This window comes from Pseudorca crassidens, chromosome 11 (assembly GCF_039906515.1).
Source record: "Pseudorca crassidens isolate mPseCra1 chromosome 11, mPseCra1.hap1, whole genome shotgun sequence".
In the NCBI taxonomy this organism is placed as follows: Eukaryota; Metazoa; Chordata; class Mammalia; order Artiodactyla; family Delphinidae; genus Pseudorca; species Pseudorca crassidens.
The window spans coordinates 65,993,055-66,018,173 of NC_090306.1; the positions used below are offsets into that span (position 1 = coordinate 65,993,055).

The 25,119-nt window shown below is 36.9% G+C and overlaps 1 protein-coding gene across 13 annotated transcripts in view; it reads left to right on the forward strand.

Moving 5' to 3' along the window:
• The window catches only part of NAV3 (neuron navigator 3), a 944,477-nt gene that overhangs the window by 704,678 nt on the left and 214,680 nt on the right, over positions 1–25,119 (forward strand). For 10 of the 13 annotated variants that reach the window (XM_067697415.1, XM_067697414.1, XM_067697417.1 and 7 more), the window contains 2 exons: positions 14,377–14,449; positions 18,307–18,490. In XM_067697415.1, coding sequence (XP_067553516.1) covers positions 14,377–14,449; positions 18,307–18,490 — 257 coding nt within the window. The remainder of the gene's footprint in view (positions 1–14,376; positions 14,450–18,306; positions 18,491–25,119) is intronic. The other 3 variants (XM_067697416.1, XM_067697419.1, XM_067697420.1) reach the window with 1 other exon arrangement.

Here is a 25,119-nt window from a genome sequence, read left to right on the forward strand (position 1 = left end):
CAGCACTCACCAGCCCGAGAGGCTTGTCTGCTCACCCGCCAGGGTGGGCGGGGCTGGGAACTGAGGCTTCGGTCGGAGCGCAGGGAGAGGACTGCGGTTGGCGGCATGAACACAGCCTGCAAGGGGGCTAGTGCGCCACAGCTACCCGGGAGGGAGTCCGGGAAAAAGTCTGGACCTGCCTAAGAAGCAAGAGACCATTGTTTCGGGGTGCGCGAGGAGAGGGGATTCCTTCCCTGTCTGCCCACAGAAGGCAGAGCACCGCCTAAATGCGCTCCAGAGACTGGTGCGAGCCGAGGCTATCAGCGTGGACACCAGAGACGGGCATGAGATGATAAGGCTGCTGCTGCCACCACCAAGAAGCCTGTGTGCAAGCACATGTCATTATCCAAACACCCCCGAGACACTGTGCAGCCCACCACTGCCAGGGTGCCATGATCCAGGGACAACTTACCCGGGAGAACACACGGCGCACCTCAGGCTATTGCAACGTCATGCTGGCCTCTGCAGCCGCAGGCTTGCCCTGCATTCCGTAGCCCTCCCTACCCCCCGGCCTAAGTGAGACAGAGCCCCCTAATCAGCCGCTGCTTTAACCCCCTTCTATCTGGGTGGGAACAGATGCCTGAGGGCAAACTACATGCAGAGGTGAGGTCAAAACCAAAGCTGAACTCCAGGAGCTGTGTGAACAAAGAAGAGAAAGGGAAATCTCACAGCAGCCTCAGGAGCAGCGGATTAAATCTCCACAAGCAACTTGAGGTACCCTGCATCTGTGGAATACCTGAGTAGACAACAAATCATCCCAAAATTGAGGAGGTGGACTTTGGGAGCAACTGTAGACTTGGGGTTTGCTGTCTGTGACTGACTTGTTTTTGATTCTTACGTTTACCTTAGTATAGTTTTTAGCGCTTGTTATCATTGGTGGATTTGTTTATTGGTTTGGTTGCTCTCTTCTTATTTTATTTATGAATGTATTTATTTATTTAAATATTTTTTATTTTAACTTATTTTGTTTATTTTTTTATTTTTTTTCTTTCTTCCTTCCTCCCTTTTCTTCTGAGCTGTGTGCCTGACAGGGTTTTGGTGCTCCAGCCTGATGTCAGGCCTGAGCCTCTGAGGTGGGAGAGCCGAGTCCAGGACACTGGACCACCAGACACCTCATGGCCCCACGTAATATCAGTCGATGAGAGCTCCCCCAAAGATCTCCATCTCAACGCTAAGACCCAGCTCCACCCAACGGCCAGCAAGCTCCAGTGCTGGACCCCCCCATGTTAACAACTAGCAAGACAGGAACACAACTCCACCCATTAGCAGAGATGCTGCCTAAAATCATACCAAGTTCACAGACACCCCAGAACACTCCATCAGACGTGGCCCTGCCCACCAGAAAGACAAGATCCAACCTCATCCACCACAACACGGGCACCAGTCCCCTCCACCAGGAAGCCTACACAAGCCGTTGAACCAACCTTACCCACAGGGGGCAGACACCAAAAAAAACAGTAACTAAGAACCTTCAGCCTGTGAAAAGGAGACCCCAAACACAGTAATTTAAGAAAAATGGGAAGACAGAGAAATATGCAGCAGATAAGGGGGAGCAAGGTAAAAACCCACCAGACAAAACAAATGAGAGGAAATAGGCAGTCTACCTGAAAAAGAATTTGCAGTAATGATAGTAAAGATGATCCAAAATCTTGGAAAAAGAATGGAGAAAATACAAGAAATGTTTAACAAGGACCTAGAAGAACTAAAGAGCAAACAAACAATGATGAACAACACAATAAATGAAATTTAAAATTCTCTAGAAGGAATGAATAGCAGGATAACTGATGCAGGAGAATGGATAAGTGACCTGGAAGATAAAATATTGGAAGTAACTACCACAGAGCAGAATGAAGAAAAAGAATTGAGGACAGTCTCAGAGACCTCTGGGAAAACATTAAACACACCAACATTTGAATTTTAGGGATCCCAGAAGAAGAAGAGAAAAAGAAAGGGTCTGGAAAATATTTGAAGAGATTGTAGTTGAAAACTTCCATAATGTGGGAAAGGAAATAGTCAAGTCCAGGAAGCACAGAGAGTTCCATACAGGATAAATCCAAGGAGAAACACACCAAGACACATATTAATCAAACTATCAAAAATTAAAAAGAAAAAATGTTAAAAGCAGCAAGGGAAAGGCAACAAATAACATACAAGGGACTCTCCATAAGGTTCACAGCTGAACTTTCAGCAGAAACTCTGCAAGCCAGAAGGGAGTGGCAGAATATATTTAAAGTGATGAAAGGGAAAAACCTACAACCAAGATTATTCTACCCGGCAAGGATCTCATTCAGATTCAATGGAGAAATTAAAAGCTTTACAGGCAAGCAAAAGTTAAGAGAATTCAGCACCACAAATCCAGCTTTCAAAAAGTGCTAAAGGAACTTCTCTAGGCAGGAAACACAAGAGAAGGAAAAGACCTACAAAAACAAACCGAAAACAATTAAGAAAATGGTAATAGGAACATACATATTGATAATTACCTTAAATGTAAATGGATTAAATGCTCCAACCAAAAGACATAGACTGGCTGAATGGATACAAAAAGAAGACCCGTATATATGCTGTCTACAAGAGACCCACTTCAGACCTAGAGACACATACAGACTGAAAGTGAGGGGATGGAAAAAGATATTCCCTGCAAATGGAAATCAGAAGAAAGCTGGAGTAGCAATTCTCATATCAGACAAAATAGACTTTAAAATAAAAACTATTTCAAGAGACAGAGAAGGACACTACATAATGATCAAGGGATCAATCCAAGAAGATACAACAATTGTAAATATTTATGCACCCAGCATAGGAGCACCTCAATACATAAGGCAAATGCTAATAGCCATAAAAGGGGAAATCGACAGTAACACAGTCATAGTAGGGGACTTTAACACCCCACTTTCACCAATGGACACATAATCCAAAATGAAAATAAATAAGGAAACACCAGCTTTAAATGACATATTAAACAAGACGGATTTAATTGATATTTACAGGACACTCCATCCAAAAACAACAGAATACCCTTTCTTCTCAAGTGCTTATGGAACATTCTCCAGGATAGATCATAACTTGGGTCACATATGAAGCCTTGTTAAATTTAAGAAAATTGAAATCGTATCAAGTATCTTTTTCTGACCCCAATGCTATGAGACTGGATATCAATTCCAGGAAGAAAAAAACTAAAAATACAAACACATGTAGGCTAAACAATATGCTACTAAATAACCAAGAGATCACTGAAGAAGTCAAAGAGGAAATCAAAAAATACCTAGAAACAAATGGCAGTGAAAGAAGATGACCCAAAACCTATGGGATGCAGCAAAAGCAGTTCTAAGAGGGAAGTTTATAGTAGTAGAATCCTAGCTCAAGAAACACGAAACATCTCAGATAACCTAACCTTACACCTAAAGCAATTAGAGAAAGAAGAACAAAAAAAAATCCAAAGTTAGCAGAAGGAAAGAAATCATAAAGATCAGATCAGAAATAAGTGAAAAAGAAATGAAGGAAACAATAGCAAAGATCAATAAAACTAAAAGCTGGTTCTTTGAGAAGGTAAACAACATTGATAAAACATTAGCCAGACGCATCAAAAAAGAAAGGGAGAAGACTCAAATCAATTGAATTAGAAATGAAAAGGGAGAAGTAACAACTGACACTGTAGAAATACAAAGGGTCATGAGAGATTACTACAAACAACTCTATGCCAATAAAATGAACAACCTGGAAGAAATGGACAAATTCTTAGAAAAGCACAACCTTCCGAGACTGAACCAGGAAGAAATAGAAAATATAAAGAGACCAGTCACAGGCACTGAAATTGAAACTGTGAATAAAAACCTTCCAATAAACAAAAGCCCTGGACCACATGGCTTCACAGGCGAATTCTATCAAACTTTTAGAGAAGAGCTATCACCTATCCTTCTCAAACTCTTCCAAAATATAGCAGAGGGAGGAACACTCCCAAACTCATTGTACGAGGCCACCATCACCCTGATGCCAAAACCAAAGATGTCACCTAAAAGGAAAACTACAGGCCAATATCACTGATGAACATATATGCAAAAATTCTCAATAAAATACTAGCAAACAGAATTCAACAGCACATCAAAAGGATGATACACGATGATCAAGTGGGGTTTATCCCAGGAAGGCAAGGATTCTTCAGTATACACAAATCAATCAATGTGATACATCATATTAACAAACTGATGGATAAAAACCATATGATAATCTCAGTAGATGCAGAGAAAGCTTTTGCCAAAATTCAACACCGATTTATGATAAAAACTCTCCAGAAAGTAGGCATAGAGGGAACTTACCTCAACATAATAAAGGCCATATACAACAAACCCACAGCCAACATCATTCTCAGTGGTGAAAAACTGAAACCATTTCTTCTAAAACCAGGAACAAGACAAGGATGCCCACTCTCACCACTGTTATTCAACTCAGTTTGGGAAATTTTAGCCATAGCAATCAGAGAAGAAAAAGTAATAAAAGGAATCCAAATCGGAAAAGAAGAAGTAAAGCTGTCATTGTTTGCAAGTGACATGATACTATACATAGAGAATCCTAAAGACTCTACCAGAAAACTACCAGAGCTAATCAGTGAACTTGGTAAAGCAGCAGGATACAAAATTAATGCACAGAAATCTCATGCTTTCCTATACAGTAATGATGAAAAATCTGAAAGAGAAATTAAGGAAACGCTCCCATTTACCATTGCAACGAAAAGCATAAAATACCTAGGAATAAACCTACCTAAGGAGACAAAAGACCTGTATGCAGAAAACTATAAGACACTGATGAAAGAAATTAAAGACGATACAGACAGATGGAGAGATATACCATGTTCTTGGATTGGAAGAATCAACATTGTGAAAATGACTATACTACCCAAAGCAATCTGCATATTCAGTGCAATCCCTATCAAACTACCAATGGCATTTTTCACAGAACTAGAAAAAAAAATTTCACAATTTGTATGGAAACAGAAAAGACCCTGAACAGCCAAAGCAATCTTGAGAAAGATAAATGGAGCTGGAGGAATCGGCCTCCCTAACTTCAGACTATACTACAAAACTACAGTAATCAAGACAATATGGTACTGGCAGAAAAACAGAAATAAAGATCAATGGAACAGGAGAGAAAGCCCAGATATAAACCCATGCACAAATGATCATCTTATCTTTGACAAAGGAGGCAAGAATATACAATGGAGAAAAAACAGCCTCTTCAATAAGTGGTGCTCGGAAAACTGGACAGATACATGTAAAAGAATGAAATTAGAGCACTTCATAGCACCATCCACAATAGTAAAATCACAATGGGTTAATGACCTAAATATAAGGCCAGACACTATAAAACTCTTAGAGGAAAACATAGGAAAAACACTTTTTTTTTTTTTTTTTGTAGTACACGGGCCTCTCACTGTTGTGGCCTCTCCTGTTGCGGAGCACAGGCTCCGGACACACAGGCTCAGCGGCCATGGCTCATGGGCCTAGCCACTCCGCGGCATGCGGGATCTTCCCAGACCAAGGCACGAACCCGTGTCCCCTGCATCGGCAGGCGGGCTCTCAATCACTGCGCCACCAGGGAAGCCCAAGAATACTCTTTGACATAAATCACAGCAAGATCCTTTTTGACCCATCTCCTAGAGAAATGGAAATAAAAACAAAAATAAGCAAATGGGACCTAATGAAATTTAAAAACTTTTGCACAGCCAAGGTAACCATAAACAAGACAAAAAGACAGCCCTCAGAATGGGAGAAAATATTTGCAAACGAAGCAACTGACAAAGGATTAATCTCCAAAATATACAAGCAGCTCATGCAGCTCAATATCAAAAAAACAAACAACCCAATCCAAAAATGGGCAGAATATCTAAATAGACATTTCTCCAAAGAACATATACAGATTGCCAGCAAACACATGAAAGGGTGCTCAACATCACTAATCATTAGAGAAATGCAAATCAAAACTACAATGTGGTATCACCTCACACTGGTCAGAACGGCCATCATCAAAAAATCTACAAACAATAAATGCTGGAGAGGGTTTGGAGAAAAGGGAACCCTCTTTCACTGTTGGTGGGAATGTGGATTGATAACGCCACTATTGAAAACAGTATGGACGTTCCTTAAAAAGCTAAAAGCAGGGCCTTCCCTGGTGGCGCAGTGGTTGAGAGTCCGCCTGCCGATGCAGGGGAAACGGGTTCGTGCTCCGGTCCAGGAAGATCCCACATGCCGTGGAGCGGCTGGGCCCGTGAGCCATGGCCGCTGAGCCTGCGCATCCAGAGCCTGTACTCCGCAACGGGAGAGACCACAGCAGTGAGAGGCCCGTGTACCGCAAAAAAAAAAAAAAAAAAAAAAAAAAAGCTAAAAACAGAACTACCATATGACCCAGCAATCCTACTACTGGGCATATACCGTGAGAAAAACATAATTCAAAAAGAGTCATGTACCAAAATGTTCATTGAAGCCCTATTTACAATAGCCAGGAGGACATGGCAGCAGCCTACGTGTCCATCGACAGATGAATGGATAAAGAAGACATGGTATATATATACAATGGAATATTACTCAGCCATAAAATGAAATGAAATTGATATATTTGTAGTGAGGTGGATGGACCTAGAGTCTGTCATACAGAGTGAAGTAAGTCAGAAAGAGAAAAACAAATACTGTGTGCCAACACATAAATATGGAATCTAAAAAATACCCCCCTGGGTTTGCGGGGAAAGGGTAAACTGTGATGAAGTGAGAGAGTGGCACTGACATATACACACTACCAAATGTAAAATAGAAAGCTAGTGGGAAGCAGCTGCATAGGACAGGGAGATCAGCTCAGTGCTTCGTGACCACCTAGTGGGGTGGGATAGAGAGGGTGGGAGGGAGAGGCAAGAGGGAGGGGATATGGGGATATATGTGTACATAGAGCTGATTCACTTTGTTATACAGCAGAAGCTAACACAACATGGTAAAGTAATTATACTCCAATAAAGATGGTAAAAAAAATTTGAAAACCAAAACTAAAAAATAAAAATAATTTAAAAAATGATGAATTAGTGAATGGTTTGATTTATTGAACATAAAATTAAATGGTATTGCTTAAGATACTAATATTGGTTATAGAAATTATTCATGTCTAAAAATATGAATCAACTTCTGTTGAATTTATTTAGTATCTTCAATAAAAAAAAACACGCAGTGATCAATTAACTTATTTACTCTAGAAAAACTGTGTTTTGGTTTAGGCCATTGTGATATTATTTTCATACAATCCAAAAGCCTGAAGGCTCAGTGTGCCCAAACATTTTTTTTTTTAACTCCCAAACATTTTAAAACTTCTGAAAGTATTGATTGTATCTAGAATTTAGAAACTGTTGGTTTTATTTTCAGTATACAGTCAATATTTTTATAGTTATTTAGCCATCCTCAAGTTTAGCAGGAAAAAGAGAGGCAACGTAGGTGTTCCATGCCAATAAAATGTAAGCCACAGACAGAAGGACCCAAGAAATAGTGCAAGACATAAAATAGGCAAGTAAAAGTCCTGGGAGTTGTCCATGAGCTGCAGATATGAGTGTTACCTGAGCCAAATGAGAAATGGGGTGTCCAAAGAACAGAACGGATTTCTTTGTATTACTACTACAAAGGCAAATATATATTTTAATACCAAAGGAATAAGTATAAAACACATGAATTATATAGTATAATGGTTCAAATACACAAAAGACAATATAGTGCTGCAGTGTGAACAGTGCAATTCTTGCATGCACGTGGGTAAATTGAAATTATATTCAGTTACTTTCTTCGAAGAGCATAGGTGGAAGCTTTGTTTTCCAGGCATTGCTGCAAACTGGAATCACCTGGGGACTTTGAACAGTTTTTGATAACTGCTCTCCACAGACATTCTTATTTAACTGATGATGGTGTAAATTGGGCATGTATACATTTAAAGTTCATCAGGCGATTCTAATGTGTAGCAAAGTGTGCAAACTGTTGAATTAAAAGTTTGGAAAGCAGGTTTTGTGCAGTGTGGATAATTCTCAGAAAAATTGCTGTAATACCAAAAGCAAAAGGTGCTATGATGCTATTTTATACCACTACCACCTGCTATTAATTTTTTTTTAATTTATTTTATTTACTTATTATTTTTGGCTGTGTTGGGTCTTCATTGCTGTGCGCGGGCCCCCTCCAGTTGCAGCGAACGGGGGCCACTCCTCGCTGCGGTGCGCGGGCCTCTCATTGCGGTGGCTTATCCCATTGAGGAGCACGGGCTCTAGGCGCGCAGGCCTCAGCAGATGTGGCCCGCGGGCTTCAGTAGCTGTGGCTCGCAGGGCTCTAGAGCGCAGGCTCAGCAGCTGTGACACATGGGCTCATCTGCTCCGTGGCAGGCGGGATCCTCCCGGACCAGGGTTCAAACCTGTGTCCCCTGCATTGGCAGGCAGACTCCCAACCACTGTGCCACCAGGGAAGCCCACCTGCTATTAATATTAAAGACTGTTACAGTAATCACAGCTACTTTTTTATTCTTGAGTTTATTAGAGTTCTTACTATGTGCAGTGCATTGTACTATGTACATAGTTATGTGCAGTTTCATTGGGTCCTCTGAGTAATGATGTATATTATCTGTTTCTCATCTCATTATTTAATTTAAAAGGGTCAGATAAGATGATCTTTATGGGCTCCTCAATTTTGGAAATTCTTTTAAATTATTTATTTCTATCAATCCTAAAATATAATGTCAACAAGTTCCCATAGAAGGGTAAATGGGAGAGGGGAGATGCTGGATCCCTCCAGTGTAGATGAGTGTGATGAGCATTAGAGAGGAGAAGCTTAGGATGCTGCAGAAGTCTAAGTTGCCTGGGCAGATAATGCTAAATTTGATTATTAATAGTATTATAAAGTATTGTTTATGTCTTTTTTTATTTGAATAATCTAGGCATAAAACATCATTTTATCCCTGTGTAGTTAATTCATTCCCTCAACAATTGTTGATAGCGTGCCTAAGGTACTCTTACTCTCTCTATGTGTGTATACATATACAGAGAGGGAGAGAGAAAGAGAAAGAGAGAGCCCAAGTGCCAGCAAGCATGAGAGGCCGGGAATAGTAGGATTGAGGCTTTTGTCAGTTGATTTATTTAATCCTAAATCTAAGAGTCAGTTCTTAGTTCTCATCTTACTTACCAGCTGCTTTAGCTAGAGCTCATGTCTCCGTTGGAGTTAATGTACTTTCTTCAGGTGCTTTTCTGTGTCCCATACTCTCCTAATTTGCGTGACATGTCACTGGTTGCTTTTCCTCCATTTCCTCTGTTGGTTCCTCCTCTTCTTTCCAGTGAGTCTCCTCAGGCCCACTGTTTGTTCCTCTTCTCTTTTATAGCTACGCGCCCTTCGTGATTTAATCTAGCCCCATGGCTTTAATTACCTTCTGTATGAGGATAACCCTGAAATTTAGATCTCTGTTCCAAAACCTCTCAGTTGAACTCCAGATTGTGTGTCTAAAGGCCTGTACATCCATTTGGGTGTCTAAGAGACTAGATAACAGGTCCAGAAATTAACCCCTTGTATCTGTCTGTGGCTTTTCCCATCTTATGGCTGGAGATGTCATCCACCTGGCTACCGAGGCCAGAAACCTTGGCGTCATCCTTGACTGCTCTCTCTTATGTGCCACACCTTCCCATTAGATTCCTTCAAAGTATTTCCAGAATCTGATCCTTTCGGATCCAGGTGATCCTTTCTCATCACCTCGCTGCTGCCACCATTGTCTGAAACACTATCATCTTTCACTTGAATTACTTGCATGAGCTACCTGATGCGTTTCCGTACTTCTATCTTTATATGCCTGGAGTCTATTCTCAACAAAGCGAGGGACCAATCATTTTATTTTTATTTTTAATTTAAGTAAAACATACATAGAAGAGTATAAATACTCTAATAGAATTTGAGGTAAAGCAAACATAAAAAGTGTATAAAATACTCTAGTCTTAAATATATAGCTGATAGATTTTAAATATCTCTACACCTGTGTACTCACCACTCAGATCAAAACAAAGGATACTTCTAGCATGTCTGTTCCCCTTGTGCCACTTTCCAGACTGTACCCCTCTAAAGTTCATCACTATTCTAATGTCTGTTTTCATTGTTTAGTCTTGATCTTGAATTTCATAAATTGAGCATCATATAGTATATACTCTTTTGTTAGCTTCCTTTGCTCATCTTTTTTTTTTTTTTTTTTCCGTACGCGGGTCTCTCACTGTTGTGGCCTCTCCCGTTGCGGAGCACAGGCTCCGGACGCGCAGGCTCAGCGGCCATGGCTCTCGGGCCCAGCCGCTCCGCGGCATGTGGGATCTTCCCGGACCGGGGCACGAACCCGTGTCCCCTGCATCGGCAGGCGGACTCTCAACCACTGCGCCACCAGGGAAGCCCTGCTCATCTTTATGTGAGACTTTCTCTGGAGGTCAGTTGCTTAATCTGTAAAGATGAGGGTAGACTAAAGATGAGATTAGGAGCTAAAATTTGAAAACAAACTGATGTCCAATCCCAACTCACAGAATTTCTGATTCTTATTGTCTGGGGTCAGACACAGGGAAGTAGTATATTTTAAAAGATCCCAAAGAGAATATAACATGTAGCCGCTGGATCAAATGACTCTCTGTCTTCCTCTGTCTCTATCTCTGTCTCTCTTTTTTTTTTCTTGGATTCATTTTTTCCAAAAATACAAGGACCAATTGGCCAACACTCCTTTCCTCCCTTCTTCCTCAAGTATGTACTGTGCATCTATCAGACACCAAACACCATGCTAGGCTGCCAAAGGTGCACGAGTCAACAAAATTCAGTTCTTGTCTCTCAGAGGCTTAGAGCTTCGCTAAACCCATGTCTTCATAAAAAAAAAAAAAAAAGAAACTGAATGAACAAATAAATAAATAAAACTATGAAAACTCAACAAACATCTCTATTTACCCGCAAACCAAATAGAGGGAGTGAGGAGAGAGAGATCAAGAAATGATTGACTTTGTTAAATAACCTAGTAATTTTGAAATAGTTGTTTAAATTTGGTCAAATAACTGATTGCTTATGAAAGATTGACTCAAATTTCAACTCAGTTGCTTTCCTTTTCAAAATGATTTGGTATCTAGACAAAAGGAATTGAAAAGAGTTAAAATTCTTTTTCAGATTTTGAACAGAAGGGCGCCATTTTTAAACACATCCTAAAAATTAACTATGTGATTATATAACCAGTATTTTGAATATTTTGTTTTTGTTTTGCGCCAGTTAACTGATGTAATTAAATCCATGCAGAGACTTCGCTTGTGAGGATAATTTTCCACTTTCTGATTAGTCATTGAGTATAATGCCCACCCCCACCCCCCAAAAGAAAAGGTACGGTAGATGTGTCAATACTCTGGTCTTTTCAGGGCAGTGTTTTTCAAATTGTGGATTACTGTCCATCAATGGATCCTGAAATTCATCTAGTGGATTTTAACCAATATTTAAATACAGATTAAAAAGCATTAATTAATTAATGAAAAGAGAAGACAATGTTATTAGCAGAAAGCATCACAAGCGATTTCATGTAGCAAGTGTAAGTACTGATCTATGAAACTTCATTATATTTAGGTAACTGTGCATTGGGTTGTTTATTAGTTTATTCAGTACATGAAATTATTCTAATTAAAAATTGACCCAAATTATTAGCTGTTAAAATTACAGTTTGAATTTTGATAGCTTATTTGATATATGATTCAAATAATACTGAGAAAAAATAAAACTCACTTCAGTTAATTGGATAAATTTGATGGCAAAATCACTTTTATCTGTTTAGGATTTCAAAAATGTTTGGAGGTTTTTAGTTCAAACAACAGTTGAGGTTTGACATGACAGAAAAATTAGGAACTAAAACAGTATTTATAGATATTTAACTGGGAAATGTGAGGGGACAATCTATTATTTTAAAGCAGGAATTTTGAGAAACTAATGTCTCAAATTTATTAAAATAAAAATAATCATTAACCAAAATATATTATTATGTAGGTAGAAAGTATTCTCAAATTATTTTAGAGTATGCCTCTGACCAGGAAACTAAACATATAAATGACATTTAACAACATTTCTCATAGCCATTTTCTTTTATTATAACATCGCTGGGTAAAAAATGTAAGTAGTACCAACAAGCATGATTGAATTTATAGATGACTTTGGAGTTAGGTAGGGAGAGGATATTATTTTCTTAAGTTATGTTTGTTATGTTGTTACATTGTTGGAAAATTAATTATGACCAAACAAAAATTGGTGAATAAATAAAGTGTAATGAACTATCCTTTAATAGTCATACTGGAGATTTTGTATTCAAGTACTTATTCTGTTGCTGTTACTTACCTGCTATAGTAAGATGGGAAACAGAATTAACTACCTCAAATTGTTGGTGCTCATAGTGAATGACTGTAAAGGACTATTACAAAAGGTTGAATGCTTCTGATAAATAGATATGAAAGGAATGTAAGGTATATTTTGAGTATTTTTTTCTTTCCTCTACTAGGACCCTTTTAATTTCCCTTTCTAATTTATGGTGCATATTGAGAGAGAGTTGTTTGTCTCTAATACCCAATCTAGATAGCAGTTTTATTTTTTATTCTGTTTTATTCTGTATGGCCAAAAAAGCCATTTTACACTTAATTACAGACACAGTTCATGAATATTTTCTTGGTCTTCCAATGAACTAATCTGTTTATGTATAATAAAAATACATTTTGCAGTAAATTATATATATTTGGGCCAGAAATCTTACTTTCTATAAAATTCATATAATTGGTGTATAATTAATAATATCAATAATAATTGTTGCAGCAAACATTCAAAAATACTCAGCTCAATTCTCTGTCTTAATATTAGGCCACAATAATTATTTGGCATCTTTTATTTTTAATCAACCTGAAAAAATTTTTTTTAAAGAACACACTGGGTAGACACAGTAGTATCTTCTGTTTGTTACACTTTTCTTTTTCTTTCCTTTATGTTATCTTATTTTCTAATAGCAAACTGAAATGTGAAAGAAAGAATTTGAAGTGGATTCCAGAACCATAGGTTTTTTGGGTATTCAGACGTTGACAAGTAGAACGAGAAGGTCCACTTGGTCATGTAACATTCAGCGTCTTCAACTCTATCATTCTTTCAGTAAAACTTATTTTGAAACGAATCAAGAAGTTATTTTTTTCTCAAAGCAAATGTGTATACCTTGGCTGCAATCATTTTGAAGTAAAGAACCTCTCATTGGATATTATTACTTTAATTTTGCACAAAATTACATTTAAAAAGGAACGTAAACAGTTGTCCATTTTATAAAGACAGATTCTGGAATATATTTTTTTCTTTTTATTTTCTTTAACAGACATTTTGACCTTCCTATGAAGCTCAGCTAAAGAGGACATTGGCAAAACTTTGTATGTCCTCCTGCATAGCTTTTGATGAGAATTTAATAAGACAGAAAACAGTACCTTGCCAAGTATTAACTTTAAATCTCTTATTTACTTTAGAATTTCAAGATTTATGAAATACCACAAAACCCAGGGAGATGACTCACAAAGAACTGGAACTTTCTAGTTTCCTACATTCTTTTAAAAAGTCTTAGCTATTTAACTTTGCTACATAATGCCATAACTAATACTGAAATCAACCCATGAATTAACATAAATTAGTCTTTTTTTTGTTTGTTTTTTGCTTCTCACCCTAAATGGTTAATCACTGGCTATCATGTTGCAAGGAACTGTTCAAAAGCAGTGGCATCACTCTTTTAAATTACAAAGGCAATACCTATATTTAAGCAGAGAATTAGCAACTGTAGAAGTACAAATACAGTTTTTAAAATAAAGAATTTCTATGATTTAGGATGAAAATATGCTTCATTTCTTTCATGTATATCAACCCTTATCTTTTGGCATACTTACCAAATATTACTGTTCGAATCTCAGTTACCCACATCCTAGTATTCTAACTCACAGAAACAGGAGTCTCCTCCTATTTGGATACTTTAGTTGAGACTTGTTTGTGAAGCACAAAATCAGTCTGGTTTTATGTTAAGTAGGTGGGTTGCTAATCTGTAAGAATGCCATTCTTGGTCAGGCCTTTATGAATTGTTTGTAAGTACTAAATCGGACAATGCAATCTTTATATTCATTCTGCAGTTAGCCAAAATAATTCTAGTTAAACTCTGGTTAAAGATCTCTAGTATGAAATGAATGTAAAATATTCATTCTTTCTTTATCTTTCTCTCTGGCTTCATTCTAGCTCATTTATTTATTTAAAAATAACCTTCTAAGTTACTTTTTCACTGCTTTTCATGTTGCAGATTGAAAATGTTGATGTCTGCCTTAATTTTCTAGCAGCCAGAGGAGTAAATGTTCAAGGTCTATCTGCTGAAGGTAAGAAAAAGCACAGTTGTCACAAATGGATCCATGTTTGTAAAAGACTTTTTATAATGCTAGAAATGTAAAGTGGGAGTACATAGCCCCTAATACAAGAAAGGAAATCAGTAAAGTTTCCAAAATAATAGAAACATAAATTCAATGGTTATTAATGTACGCCTTATGTAGGTATGTTCCAGATTTTGCCAAAATTGTTCTTTACATTACCGAGTATATGGGAGAGGGACATACTAACAAAATATCTTTATGTTATTACCAGTTGGTAGTGTTTGTAGAGTCTTAAGTAGGTGGATGGATAGATAGATAATGCTGGATAATAAATACAGTAGATGGACATAAATACAGTTAAAATAGTGTAATTAATGCTCAAATATTTTATCAATAACAATTCTATAATTTGATCAAGTTGGTAGTCCAAGTCTAAATATTTGTTAATTTTAAATAAGTCATCAGGAGTTCTTACTTAATTAGCACTAACAGTATTAATAACTGTTCTTTGTAAAGTCCTTAAAATTATTAAATGTTTAAAAGATCATCACTGACATTGAAATATAGAAAAGTGGAAAAAGAAAACTAGATCTGTTATTTTTTTTCTGCATTTCTTTTTCTTCCACATATATTTTTAGGAAGCCTTTGCAAAATTTTCAATTTAGTACTATTAACAAAAAACAATTGCTAAAGTTATGAAATACCAAGTCCTTTGAGATCTGTATCAGCAACAACCATTTTTAATTAGAACTTTATGATTAAACACTTTTGACAATTTATGTTGCTTCTTGTTTCTGCTACAGTCAGTTTACTCTGAAAAGCCTTTTTCCCCCACAGATAGTAGAAATATTAGACAATTCTAAGCTGTTCAAAGTTTGCTGCCATTGGAAAAAGAGGAATTGTGTGACTTCTGAAATATTATGGACATGTACTAGAATTATTTACGTTTGTCAATTTTTCTTCACTATTTAAATTTTAAATTTCTTTAATCCTTTATCTGTATATGTCATCATGATGTTTAATCTTAAATTACATATTTAATGGCAAAAAACTTATGTTCAAATCTAACTCATGGTTCTGTTAACTTAGAATAAAATTTGATAAAATCCTCCAGGATAATACTTTACTTTCTAAGTGGTTAAAGTTGGTGAGAAATGTTACCATTTATTCGTTTTATGTCTCTTCCGTATAACATGACATCTTTTTATTTGGCTTTGTTTTGTTTTTTCATATTCTTTTTTTTTTAAAACATCTTTGTTGGAGTATAACTGCTTTACAGTGTTGTGTTACTTTCTACTGTATAACAAAGTGAATCAGCTATACGTATACATATATCCCCATATCCCCTCCCTTTTGCCTCTCCCTCCCACCCTCTCTATCCCACCCCTCTATGTAGTCACAAAACACCAAGCTGATCTCCCTGTGCTATGCAGCTGCTTCCCACTAGCTATTTTACATTTAGTAGTGTATATATGTCAATTCCACTCTCTCACTTTATCCCAGCTTACCCTTCTCTCCCAAACCCGTGTCCTCAAGTCCATTCTCTACGTCTGCGTCTTTATTCCTGTCCTGCCCCTGAGTTCCTCAGAACCTTTTTTTTTTTTTTTTAGATTACATATATATGTGTTAGCACACGGTATTTGTTTTTCTCTTTCCGACTTACTTCACTCTGTATGACAGACTCTATCTAGGTCCATCCTTTTCACTACAAATACATCAATTTCATTTCTTTTCATGGCTGAGTAATATTCCATTGTATACATGTGCCACATCTTCTTTATCCATTCATCTGTCGATGGACACTTAGGCTGTTCCATGTCCTGGCTATTGTAAATAGGGCTTCAATGAACATTGTGGTACATGACTCTTTTTGAATTATGGTTTTCTCAGGGTATATGCCCAGTAGTAGGATTGCTGGTTCATATGGTAGTTCTGTTTTTAGTTTTTTAAGGAACCTCCATACTGTTCTCCATAGTGGCTGTATCAATTTACATTCCCACCAACAGTGCGAGAGGGTTCCTTTTCTCCACACCATCTCCAGCATTTATTGTTTGTAGATTTTTTGATGATGGCCGTTCTGACTGGTGTGAGGTGATACCTCATTGTAGTTTTGATTTGCATTTCTCTAATGATTAGTGATGTTGAGCATCCTTTCATGTGTTTGCTGGCAATCTGTATGTCTTCTTTGGAGAAATGTCTATTTAGATCTTCTGCCCATTTTGGGATTGGGTTGTTTGTTTTTTTGATATTGAGCTGCATGAGCTACTTGTATATTTTGGAGATTAATCCTTTGTCCGTTGATTCATTTGCAAATATTTTCTCCCATTCTGAGGGTTGTCTTTTCATCTTGTTTATGGTTTCCTTGGCTGTGCAAAAGCTTTTAAGTTTCATTAGGTCCCACTTGTTTATTTTTATTTCCATTTATCTAGGAGGTGGGTCCAAAAGGATCTTGCTGTGATTTATGTCATAGAGTGTTCTGCCTGTGTTTTCCTCTAAGAGTTTTATAGTGTCCAGTCTTATATTTAGGTCTTTAATCCATTTTGAGTTTATTTTTGTGTATGGTGTTAGGGAGTGTAACATGATATCTTTTATTAACATAAACCTCTTGCTTTTTATTTATCTCCTAAAAATATATGAATGCCCAAAATGATTTTCTAAATTGATTAAACATGCATAGTAATAAAATAAGAAGTTAAAAAAACCTCTTTCAATAAGATCATTCAGGTTTACAGGAGAAAATTAATACTTTCTCACTGTAGCTTTATATTGAACAAGCCAACACTTATATGTTATGACCCCTGTGAGGAAGATTGGGGGCTTATAACAATTCAGCCTCATTTTATATGAATAATTCCACGGCATAGTGTGTGTGGCATTATAAACCATCAGAGAGCAAGAAATCTAAGTAGTTTATTAATGTTTCTAAATTCCAAAAAGGAGCCATAAAACCTTGACCTCAAAGGAGGATATATTTTATTGCCAATAGCAAGTTTCAGTTAAATTACGATTATAGGTTGTGTAGCATTATATCAAGCTTTACTTGCATCTCGTTTTCTAATTTTAAAATTATAACTGCAGGAGGAAAATGTAGGCTCATGTTGTAGCCTACTTTGTGCATTGAATTTTTTATTCAATATTAGAAAAACTTACACAGGAGCCCCATGTGTTAGAACTAGGAATTCCACTTACATTTATTCAATTATGTTATCTAAAGTCACGAGTAAGGTGATCTTTAATATTTATTAATATGTAACATAAATTAAAAATAAAAGAATTGGAGCATTAAAAATGGATACCTATGATGTAGTCTGCTTTTTGGAGGACATATACATATATTTTTGAAAATAACTTGGTTGGTGGGTGATTTAGAATTGTGCTAACAGTTATAAATCTAGTTGCTATTATGAGGTGCACCCGTAGCATCAGTATTTATAATGTAGGACAACCAGCATTTAAGTGGCTTTCTTTCTCTAGCTCATAGCCACCACCGTGTTGGTAACAGCTGTGTGTGTCTGTGAGGGAAGCAGAGTGCTAAACCAAATGATTAGCACAAGACTGACAGCCCATCCATTTCCATGAAGAAACTAACTCTAGAAAAACTGTCATTCAGGGTCAGCAAAGAACATCACTTGAGTAAGCTTTGTTCTCTCTACGCTTCATCCCTTCCCTCTCTCCCTGAAATTTCCAAGCTATTTGGAAATGCTAGCGTGTTTCAGAAAATCAGATTTGCTTAAATCTGTGACTGAGAAAATCAAGTTGTATTTCTGTCTCCGTAGATTTAGCCTAAGAGAATTGCTTCTAGAATTTCATTTGTAAAAAATAATCATTTTCTATGATACTGTTTTTATATTTTCCGCTTGATACAGAAATAAGAAATGGAAACTTAAAAGCCATTCTAGGGCTGTTTTTCAGTTTGTCTCGCTACAAGCAGCAGCAGCATCATCAGCAGCAGTATTACCAGTCCTTGGTGGAGCTTCAGCAGCGGGTCACCCACGCCTCCCCTCAGGCAGAAGCCAGTCAGGCCAAAACCCAGCAAGATATGCAGTCCAGGTAAGGAAGGGAAGCGGGGAATGTGTTTAGAATGAATTTCTCTTGATACAGCTTGTTTTTAATAAGTTTTTGTTTGCGAGTTTGGAAAACATCTTTATATAGTTGTATCAAAGTGATGGGATTCTTTGATTAGCGTTATAGAATTTAAAACCACTTTTCTATTGGTTGGACGACCAACACTTATCACTTTTTAGGTGAAATATTTGTGTTCGTTTTCTGAAGGTGATTGTGGTTTGTATGAAAATGTGTGAAATGCCTTTCTTGTCAGTAGTATATCAGAGTTCCTTCCTTCTACACGTTACTGTTTAGAATGTGCTTTTTGAATCCTAGTCTCCAGTTGTGTAGTTTTCTTTGGTTGATGCTTTTGATCGATTAAATCGTTACGTCTGTCAAAAATTTCAGGTCTGTTAAACACAGGAGTTTGAGTGTTTGGGAACATACCATTTTGATGTGAGATTATCTGTGCATGCACGTGCGTGTATACGTGTGTGTGAGTTTCTATACACACATTGTTTGTCTGACTTGAGTCTGTGGGTGCATGTAGACACAGCGGGTGTGGGGTGCTGGCAAACCACTGCAGCTTCCTTTACTCTTTCGTTCCTGCCTTTTTTCCAGTTTGGAACTATATCAGTCATGATTCAGCTAGAGAAGCAGAATCAGTAAGAAACAGTGCAAACAGATTTATTTTAAAGAATTGATTCACATGATAATGGGGTCTGGCTAGGCAAGTCTGAAATCCTGAGGGCAGCCCAGCAGGAAGACAGGCTGACACTCTTAGCAAGAGCTGAAACCGCTATAAACTGGTGGAATTTCGTCTCTCAAGGAGGCCACACTCCCACTTTTAAGACCTTTCAAGGAGTGAGTCAGGCCTACTATCCTAGTGATAATCTAGGATTATCTCCCTTACTTGAAGTCAACTGCTATGGACTTTAACCACATCCACAAAATGCTTTCACAGCGACACCCAGATTGGTGTTGAGTGGAACTAAATAAACCTAGCTAAGTTGGCACATCAAAAAATGATCACAGAACGTAATTAAGTTAACAGGTTTCATGCAAATTACTCATATGTTTCTGATCAATTTTCGGGTTATCAGATCATTAGCTCTATGGCATACATAGCTATGATCATTTTTCTTAAGGAGGGAGAATGTCCAATATGAAAATACTCTTTTATCGTCTACTAAAATATACACACTGTATCACACATATGTAAATATTTAACTTTTTCCATCTTAGAAGCCAAGCCTAAAACCTAATAATACAGTTTGCCTTGAGTTTGTTTTTGGCAATTAGTATTGACTCAGAAAGCTAACATAAAATTCCAAGATACATTCACAAACCACTTCCCACTTATTGTCAATATTCAGCAGCTCAGAAATCCCCTTCTCTTTCATCTGTCAACCATCCCTCACTTCACATTAAGCAATGTTTCTGTCTCTGTACAGCCATGTAAACTCATTTCCTTTGGCAAATTTTACTCATTAGTGAATTATTAATAAAGAAAAATCACAGTTTCACCAAAAAATATGGAGTGTACTACAAAGGCCATGGAATGATAAGGGATATTTGTTTTTACTAAGTAATGCAGATGTGCTTCTGTTCTTTAAGCTTGTCTTGGTATTTTGTGATGTCATGTGAAATTGTGCAAGAATCAAAGTGAAAAAAACATTCTCTACAGTATAAGTTCTTTAGATTTCCTTAAGAATAGAGAAGGAGAAAAAATAAAATATATTTTTTATTATTAATCTTTTTGGGGAAGTGGTGGTTGGTAGAAAGAGATCTAGATTTTGAGAACTGCCAGAAATAACATTTCCTAGAGTTTGGTTTAAGTCATTTGAATGGACAAGAAACAAGAATGGTAGCTGGAAAAATATAGGAAGTAAAGTGGTATTGTGCAAAGGATGTTGACTCTGGAAGTGAGATGAGATATCGTTTGTCATTGCTTTCCCTCACTCTATTTCTGTATGTGCCATGTGGAGTTTCTTGCCCCACATTTCTCAGTGGTTATGACCCGTTGGGGGAAATTTTTTTCTCTTCTTGCTGGATATGCATGGATATTATGAAACTGTATTATATTTTAAAATATAGACCTATGTATAATAGGCATGGTCATTTTATACCATCTTGGGGAGAGCTATCTTATTTTTTTTAAGCTATCTTATTTTTTTTAGCTTACGAAAAGCATTCTTTTCACCAGTGTCCTTTAATTCTGAGATAGACTCTTAAATAATTTTTTCTTTTGATAAATTGGATTTGATTACTTTTGGGATTGTTAATTTAATAAATGCAGAGTAGTGTAGTACTTAGCTAGCACCATGATAAAGAGGAGCTCCAAGTCTTCATTTTAACAGAATTTATTCTATGTTTTGGAGAATGGTATATTTCAGACATTAATACTTATTTCCATTTGTATAGATTTGACATAGTAAAATAGTGTATGAATTATAATCTATGTGAACTTAAATATAACAATGTACCTAAGCATTTTTCAAAGCCTGTATTGATAGTGTACATAGGAAAGGAATAAGTGTCTATACAATAGAACCAAGATAATTAACATGGAAAAGAATCTCAGTGACACATTATCTTCATTTACATGAGATGAGAGTCATAAATCATGATTTATGAAGCCTTTCTGTGATTCCAAAGCTCTTCCCAAGTGGATAGCTTGAATGACTGGTGGCTATATTATTCTGGATATTTAGCCAGAAAAATGTTCTTGTATTTTTCTCTGTAGACCTAAAATAATTTTAGTGCACATTGTTTCATGAGAGTATTTTTGTTTTGTTCTCTTTGTTTATTTAAAGTAAATTGACATAACTCCACAATAATTTCCACAATATTTATTTTATACATTAAGAATTGCTAATTTGTTTTACTCTTTTGAGAATAATCCCAAATGTTTTCAGTCAATTTGAACATCTTTCATTTAAACAGACATTTTGATCTAAAGGTTAACAAGTAAAATATACAAGAGAGAAAATAAAATGTGGACCAAGAGACATAGAACGTGGATAACAAACTCTCCTCTTCTGGCTTCTCAGCTTCCTCTCCACTCTTGAGTGTGTGTGGGGGGGTTTGTGCACATGTGAGCGAGCATGCGTGCCTGTGTGTGTCCTGTTCAAGGACTGAATATCTCCTTGTTAAGAGCTTACCTCTAGGGCTTCCCTGGTGGCGCAGTGGTTGTGAGCCCGCCTGCCGATGCAGGGGACACGGGTTCGTGCCCTGGTCCGGGAGGATCCCACATGCCGCGGAGCGGCTGGGTCCGTGAGCCATGGCCGCTGGGCCTGCGCGTCCGGAGCCTGTGCTCCGCAACGGGAGAGGCCACAACAGTGAGAGGCCCGCGTACTGCAAAAAAAAAAAAAAAAAAAAAAAGAGCTCACCTCTAGAATCAGACTGCCTGCATTTTGGATCCCAGTTCCACCACTTCCTAATTGTGTGACCTTGGGCAACTTACCTAACCTCTCTATGCTTCAGGTTCTCATCTGCTAAAAGGGTATAAAAAATGGCATCGATTTCATGAAATCGTTCTGGGAGTTCAGTGGGTCAGTATCTACAAAACTCTTTGAACATACCTGTCAGATGTCACTCTTTTGCTCAGAGCCCTGCCATGGTGTCAAATAGACTAGGCTTGCTCCCTGCTTAGGAAATATGCTGTAGCTGATTCCTTTGCCTGGAATGCTCTTCCTCTGATAGCCACTTGGCCGAATCTCTCACCTCCTGCAAGTCAACTGCTCCAGTGTTGGCTTCTCACTGATGCTGACCTTAACTTCTCTTTTAACACTGCAGTGTGCCCATCTGCACTCCACATCATGGTTGCTGTAGTTTTCCTTCTTTTCTGTAGCTCTAACCCCTCTCTAACCTACAACTTATTTATTATATTCATTGTTTATTATTGCCACTTCCTCCCCTCTGGAATGTAAGCACTGTGAGGACAGCAGTATTTTTACATTTTAACCACTTCTGTATTTCAAGGGATTAGCCCAGAACCTTATACACAGTACGTCCTTAGTAATGATTTCTGAAATGAGTTAAGTAAGAATGAATGAACCTTTATTATAGCTGCTTCTAATTTTAGGTAGGAAAACTTTCTAACATTCACAATTGCAATGGTACGTCATTTAAAATGAGAATTGTGTGTATTACAAAACTGCTATAATAAAGATAAAATGTTCTTGATTCTTGGGTGGTCATGATATTGAACTACAGTTAGTTTCAGAATGATATGTAGTGGAACCATCAGACCTTATCCAAGTCTGATGGAACTATTTGCTTCCATCCTTGTTGATGCCTGACTATATACCTCTTTGGTCTTTTACCTATTTATTATAAATATTTTGTTCCCTTTGTTTTCTGGCTATCATTCATTAATTCACTGCTATCAGTGTTGCTGCCTCTGTGGAGTACCATTCCTTTACCAATATGTGGTTTCTGTTTTGCGGGATAAGAAAGCAGATTACCAAGATCATTAGCATTTTGGTACCACGAAAAGTAATAGGTAACATGAGTGAAGTGTTTGGGCTATGAAATATCATTGATAGCTTAAAGCCTTGCATGTTTATAACTCCTGTCTTCTCTGTCATGTTTGGTTTAGACAACGAAAGAAGATATCTGATCTAGGATTAAGAAATGATGCCTCTAATTTGCAGCTAGTGCAGAGTTTACAATTTTTAATTAAAGGCTGGTTAAAAAAATGAATGCCACAACTAATCCGACACAAATGTATTATCTTTAAAATGTCCAAATTACTAATTTGTTTTGTTAATAAATAATATTAATACAGAAGTCCTTACCTCGTCAACATAAACTAATATTACAAAGGGAAAAATACTGTTGAAAGACCTGTGTTCTGAATTAACCCTAAAATGACATATGGTTGGTGTAAGTTTAGTGATGACATGTGAGGGCAGTCTTGTTCCTTGATCACTGATCTGTTTATCATTTGACTTGAATTATCTACTTGTAGTATGTGTATTAAAATAAAGCTGTGACTCATTCTAAATTTCCTCAGTCCTGCAACAATCTCAAAAATTCGAACATATTTCATATAAAAATTAATTTTTCTCTATTTCAGTGATCTTTGGAAGGACTTAACATAGGTAAAGTTGAAACATTTTGCTATATTAAAGAATGTTAAGTATCCTGTTTGCATTTATTTAATATAAAATATAAAATCAATTTCTTTTATTTTTCTGGCGCTTCATTTTATTTTGAAAAGAGTATATTAAAGGCCCTTTGTCTAACCAACTGGAAAGAGTATGAGAACTGTTTTAATATAAAGTACTAAAAATCTTATGTAAGAGTTGTGATCATAGTTATCTTCTATAGGCATTAACCAGGAGATGGGGAAAATAGTACTTCTTATTCAAAAAACAAGGTAGACATGAATCCTATAATTTTCAAACTCAGAAAATTTATTTCCATCAGTAAATATGTCATAGACATTCAGGATATTTCTGCTAATCATATTTTTACATATGTGAGTTTTGGCAGAATTCTAGTTGACATGAAAAGTAACAGAAAGTTCAATTTCACCAAAACTGTACACAGTGCCTGGCACATGAGACCAGCCAGCACTGAGCAGAAATCATGTCATGAATGTCTAATTTTCCTGAGAATATCTAGTAAAACATTATAGTGAAGGAAAATTATAAAATGAAAATTCATTTTTCTTATGTACTGGTCTGGTTATACATGAGATGTTAGGGTAATAGTATACATAAAAAATGTTTTCTATTTGCTAAAAGTTTAAAAAAGGGAGGTGATTTTCCTTAGAATACAGGCCTTTTAGCTTAATTTTTGTCTACATCATTAAATGATTTCCCATCCCGTTATTAAATAGTTGGTGAATTGTACCAATCCCAAAACAGTGATTTTTGAATCACATGAACACGTATTTTTATATTATAGAGAATTAAAACATGTAAAAAAGAAACACAATGCATGTGAAAGTGTAGGTAAGAAATTAGATAGGTGATAGAGTGTTAAAGGCAGTGGTAATAAGTCTTTCTCAACTAAAATAAGAGCTATTTGGGGATTTGGGGAGATTATGGTCTCCACAGAAAATCATTTGCCCTTCTGCTTTACATTTGGTAGGAGAAAGTCAAGAATGTGTCCACTTGCTGTTTAGATAAATTTGCTCCTTCCTATAGGACTCACAAGTCAAACTGCAAAATCTCTGGGCACGTGCTATTTGAGTGACTTGTCTATTCCCTTTGCAGCCCCTTCTCGAGGTTCCCATGACCCCTGCCACACACATTGCTTTTGGAGCCTTCTTCCATGGAGGACATTTGCCTTCCTCTTTTCCAGGAAACATCATTTCCTTCTGGGAGATTCACTCTGAAACTGGGATGGTTTACAGCTTTTCAGCCTGGGGTTATAAATCTTGAGAAGTATATAAGGAAGTTTAATTTAAGATGACAGGAAGGCTCTGGTAATTTAAGCCCTCATGAACCTGGCTTCAATTAGTTGCTTAATTGAGCTCTGTGTTGTGGCCTATAGTGTGCTCTTCATAAAAGACAGTGAATCAATTAAACTTTAAAGAAAATGAAACAAACAAAAACGACATTTATGAATCTCCTTTTAAATAACAGAATTTTTTATTTCTAGAGAGAAATAAATTATTT